This window comes from Corylus avellana, chromosome ca5, assembly GCF_901000735.1.
Source record: "Corylus avellana chromosome ca5, CavTom2PMs-1.0".
Classification (NCBI taxonomy): Eukaryota; Viridiplantae; Streptophyta; class Magnoliopsida; order Fagales; family Betulaceae; genus Corylus; species Corylus avellana.
Genome location: NC_081545.1, coordinates 31,581,777 through 31,587,482, shown reverse-complemented (window position 1 = coordinate 31,587,482; position 5,706 = coordinate 31,581,777). Strand labels below are relative to the sequence as shown.

The window sequence follows — 5,706 nt, the reverse complement described above, 5'->3', positions numbered from 1 at the left end:
TATTTATATATAATTGTGATTTTTCGTATGTGCTAAACACCGTAAAATGTTTTACAAGAAATCATTTTTCAGAAAAACATTTTCTGTTGAAAACATTTTCCGATAGAAAACATTTTACGTCAAAACAAATAGAGCCTTAATGATAACTAAATACTCTACCGAGGTATAACATGTTTAGGCTCTATAACATAAATAGACAATATTTTAAAGGATTTTACATTTCTAATATGGAAATATAGCTTCACCACATTTGTCATTTTCATAGAATAGTTGCACTCAATAATGAAAGCCCACACTTGCTTAATCTTTAGTCGACATATTATCTTGCCAAGATCTAAATTATCACAAAAGCCAAGTCAAGAAGAACCCAATAATTTACAACTTTAGACGTGGTTCAATTAGATGCATCATGCATGCACTAACACTATCATCTTGCTTCAGTCATGAAATAGAATGAACTGCTGGCAAACCTTATCCGGGTCCCCAATATGACTTCAAATAAGTCATAATAAAAATTCAGTTACCATCTTCTTTCACAGACCGCTACGATTCACAATCCCAGAAAATATTGTCCCAGAGGACATCAGTTTGCCCGAATCCTTATTGGTACTGGCAGAACTTTGCTCTCCACTGGTCATTATTGTCACCCTGCTGTTGCTATTTGTACTTGACACTTGTCCACCGCTGCTACTAGACATGTCATCACAGTCATCAAGTGTAGACTTGGGGAAGAGACCTTTCTCATTATCCAGTGCCTCAATTTCAACCGCATTAAGCCCGACATCTTCGTCTGCACTCTCTTGCAATTGCAATGCGAACTCAAGGCCCCCCAACACATCATCCATTGATGGCCGTTCGATTCCGTTGTCAAGTAAACAATTCATCGCGACCTCAACAAATTTCTTCAAGCACCGAATCCCTATTTCACCCTTTATTGATGGATCAACCATCTCCTCGAACTTTCCATTGCCGTAACTTTCTCGCGCCCACCTCGCTAGGCTCATTGCTGTTTCTGTAGTACGTATTATGGGCGGCCTTGCACACAATACTTCACACAAAACCACACCAAATGAGTACACGTCAGACTTCTCAGTCAATTGTTGACGTTTGTAATATTCTGGGTCCAAATACCCAAAACTACCCTTGACCACAGTGCTTACATGGGTTTTGGACATTCCAGAGGGGCCTACTTTGGACAAGCCAAAATCGGACACTTTGGCCACCCAATTCTCATCCAATAAAATATTTGTTGTCTTGACGTCACGATGAATGATCATTTGCTTCGCGCCGGTATGAAGGTACTTCAATGCACGCGCAGCACCAATACTGATTTCGAGTCGTTGCTTCCACGGAAGAGGAGGATTATCGGTGTTGTACAAATGATCACGAAGAGTCCCACGGGCCATGTAATCATAGACAAGGATCATCTCATCGCCATCGTCACAATATCCGATCAAAGAAACGAGATGGAGGTAGCGGAGCTGGGAGAGCATCTCAATCTCAGTCTGGAACTCATGGGCCCCCTGTTTAGAACCGGATGTCAATCGCTTGATCGCCACTGGGGTGGTTCCGTCATCAATGTAGCCTTTGTACACGTTGCCGAACCCCCCATTACCAACAATGAGATCATCGTCAAAGTCGTTAGTGGTTGCTCTGATCTCAGCCAATGACAAGTAACGACACAGATCGGATGGTAGAGATGAGTTACCGGTCTCTGTAGAGTCCTTGACATTTTTGCGCCACCAGAAAATCAAGAAGCCGAGAATTGTCGGCACAACAATGCCGGAAACTCCACCACCAACGACGGCAACTATATTTCTTCTGTTATTCTTGGACTTCGTCGGTGGTGTTAGTGGCACAACTGTTATAGGGCCCAAAGGAAGTGGGTCGGGATTGGGTCCGGCGAGACTGCAGGTGCTTACTTTAAAGATTTCGACACCATTCAAGATTGTATCAGTGTAAACAGTCATCCAGTCTTGCGGGTTTGCTTGTAATCCGATAGAGAGGTTCATTTTCTTCACTCCTTCTTTGTCAAACATCGAAACGACGTAGTCTCTATATACCGGAACACCATTTCCACCGCTCCAGTAAATCACATCGGCTGCTGGCTCAACCTTTTGATTTGCTATGAAAATAAGGAACTCTCTTTCATGTTGCTGAGTAATTTCTGATTGAAACTCGCAGAAATGTAGCCTAACAAGGTAATTGAACCCAGAGTCTACGGGCAATTCCCAGTTGAGATTGTGCATCTTGTTGAGAGTTTTGTTAGGTCCCATTGCCCGGGCAGTAGTATAGACTTCATCTGGTGCAGTGTACGGAGGTACCTTAGTATACTTTAGCTCAATACTTGTGTTAGCAATTACAACAGATTGTTCAAACGCAAAGAAGTAATTGTCGTCCTGATTCCAGCGCCGGAACATGCCAGTGTCTTCATAAGCTGAGATGGAGCGGCCTCCAACGTTTAGTCTATATACCATCTCGAGAGTAGTGTTGTTATCGATGTAGAACTGGTTGTACTGGCCGACAAAAAAAAGCCCTTTGTCAGACGAAGTGTAATAGAGATTGGAAGGCATCGACAAGATTTCGATTCCGTTGACAAGAGCATATGCATTAGCAGCGCTCGGGGTGAAGGTTATGTTCAACCTCTGACCCTCCTCAATGTTGACACAGTACTCTCTGAATATGGTATCCCCGGGATCATCATCGGCATCTGCTGTGAGTGAAGCGTTAAAGTTATTGAGAAGAGTAAAACTACCAGCTTTGACAGAGAAGAGGGCTTTAAAGCGATCAAAGTTGGGGTACGAATTAGGGTAGAAGTAAAGTCGAATGAATTTTTGGCCGGCAGTGACTCGGAACAGGTAGGTAAATGGGGAGAGCGAGAGCCGGGCAGTGGCGTAGGGTACTTGGGTGGCAACGGGGGATTGTGGAACAGCTCTGGTGGTTAGAGAGGCCTGGTTTTGTGAATGTTCAAGGGGGAAGAATTCTGGATTCACGTCTCCAATCCAGAGCCGACCGTCTAATGCAGTTGAATTCTCAGAGGAGGCACAGTCGAGGAGAATATTATCGGTCGGTGTGTAAGGAGACGGGGTGGCACGGGCGACGGCGCTGGTCAGGTGGTTTAGCAAGAAGGCTAGATAGAGTGGAATTAAAGGTGGTGAGGGGGTGGTCCAAAGACTTGTTTTGCTTCGGTTCCACATTGTTGCAGAGGAAGAGAGAGAGCTACTCAATCTAAGAGGAGAATCTCCTTTACTGTCAAGTCAGGTGATGCATGTTCAGTGTCTGTGTGTATTCTTTTCAAAGTCCGTTTTTGAGGGAAGGGAAGACAATTTCCACACCCAAAAAGATAAGAAAAAGAATAAGGACTTTTCTTCGAGCAGAAAAGTCTCGAGAAGAAAATTTTCACTCTCGACTTGTCATGTTCATACATAGACCACCCAAGCAAATTGCACCGCATGCTTTCTTTGCAAGCTGGTAGTAAAGCGATTAATTTGTCCTGTAAGTTGGAAACAAATGGTGTCTTGTACTGTGGCTATCGTTCTGCGTATTGTGTATTGCTATCATCCTCATGCAAGTGGACAGATAGGGCCCTTAATTGCTACATCTTTCTACGATTTTTGTAACCATTTCGATCGATTTCATTTCTTGTTCTCTTTCTAAATTAGCCACCCTCCCAAAAAAAAAAATGTTTTCAATTAAAAGTATATATCTTAATTAATTTTAAATGATGTATTGATGATGAATTTTAATCAATTATTCATTTTTTTTAAAAAAAAAAAAATTAACCAATTACGAGCTAATAGATATAAGTATGATGAACATATATCTATATGAAATTAATAAATGTAATTATCATATTCAAGATTTAACTTCTTTTAGTCGACCATATTATATAGGGGTATGGTTCAGATATATTATCGTCCACTTAATTAAAGTCTTGCATTAGATTATTCTTTCCGATCCTTCCAAAATGGAAGATGCTTCTCGGAAATTGTTTTACTATCGCTCCAGAGCGGCTGGTCCCAAAGGGATGCTTTGATTCCTACCATTGGCTTATTTTTATTTGAAGAATATTATGTCATAAGCTTTTATCTCTATTATTGCCGAATTTCTATTTGGTTAATATTACTCTACAGGCTTTAATATCCATCATTGAGGACTTTTATCCTGATCTCGATTATTAAGGATTTTTAGGCTCATTATTTAGAAATTTTAGGCTCCAAAAGATAATTTGGTCAAAACAAAGATAGTCAAGGACTCATTAATTAGGCCAAAATCCAAATATGAGTTAGAGCCAGAGAAAAAAGAACATATTTTGTGGAGTTGTCCCGTAGCAAGAGATGCACGAAATATATATGTGTACGACGAAGATACAAAAGAGTTGCACGGGGAGTGGGTAGTTTATTCACATTGTGCCAGATATGGAAAATAAATTAGATGATGAGGAGGTTGAACTCATGCCGGTTGTGGGCCTTGTGGCCTAGGCAAAATTTGGTGATATATGGAGGGCAATTTTGCCATCCTGGCAAACTTGTGAGAATATTAATGCATCAGAATCTCTAATGACAATGCCTACTATGAGTTCGAACTAGTGAGAGGGGATTCGAACTAGTGACCTACGCTTCATTAGACGTAGTCCACAACCGGTTGAGTTACCTCTTGGTGACAAAATGCAAATACAAAGATGTGTGAATGACGGGAAAGGGAGACTTCCATGACTCAATAGTGGACAATACCTACTATGAGTTCTACAAAAGTTAATTGGGATGCAGTATATATCATTGGCCTAACTATTATTGCTGAAGCCACGACGGCGGTGAGAGCTACAATTTGGAACAAAATTCTTTTCAGTTCATTTGAACTAGATAATATCCAATGAGAAGTACTAGGGAGCCAAACAAATGAACCCAGAAAAATTTTCAAATTGACGTGGCAAGAGTTTTTAAATTAAAAAAATGCAATTTCTTCTCCCTTGTCTGTCACTCACGGTCTGTCACGTTAGTTTGAAAATTTTTCTGGGTTCATTTATTTGGCTCATTAACACTTTCTATATCCAATTAGTTATAGTGGAGGGGTATTAATTTTGTCTTTTCACTTTTTGAAGAGACACAAATGCACATCCACTATAACTAACTGAATATTATCCAGTTCAAATGAACAAAGATCCTAATTCCTGCAATTTTTGCACAAGAGCTCCATCTACGTGACGGGCGAAGAGAGTGGCTTCAGACGTGGCCAGAGCATGTGGACAACATGGCAACATTCTTTAGAGTAGTTAATTTTCCTTTTTGCATGGTTTAGTAGATATGTATGGTTTGACGAATATGTAGCGGTTACGTAGCTAGGTTAATAGTTTAAGTGGGTGTGTTTTGGGTTCGTGGATTTATCTCAGAAACTTGTCATTGTGCTTTTTTTTTATAATCAATTCGTTGCTGTCGGAAGTAAGGAAAAGAATTTGCCATGTACAATCTGTTGTGGGTTCTTTCTCTCTTGTCTAAAAAGAAGAATTTGTTTGGACAGGTGCATGAGCATCTAATGGCGTCCATCAAGAAATTGATGGACCCCAATGGGATACTGAACCCGTACAAAGTTCACCGCACTCCATTATCTGTGATACATTCTGAAGAGTGATATGTTGCAATGTCTCTTTCGAAAAATTTAGAATGTGTTTGGGGACGATGTCCCTTTAAGCCTGCTGAAACATAAATG

At 40.6% G+C, this 5,706-nt stretch overlaps 1 protein-coding gene across 1 annotated transcript; it reads right to left on the bottom strand.

Annotated features, from left to right (window-relative positions):
* Positions 1 to 267: 267 nt before the first annotated feature.
* On the bottom strand, positions 268 to 3,293 carry LOC132180777 (receptor-like protein kinase FERONIA). Its single transcript, XM_059593720.1, has one exon. The coding sequence runs from the start codon at positions 3,195 to 3,197 to the stop codon at positions 534 to 536; it is 2,664 nt and encodes an 887-aa protein (XP_059449703.1). The 5' UTR covers positions 3,198 to 3,293; the 3' UTR covers positions 268 to 533.
* Positions 3,294 to 5,706: the final 2,413 nt, after the last annotated feature.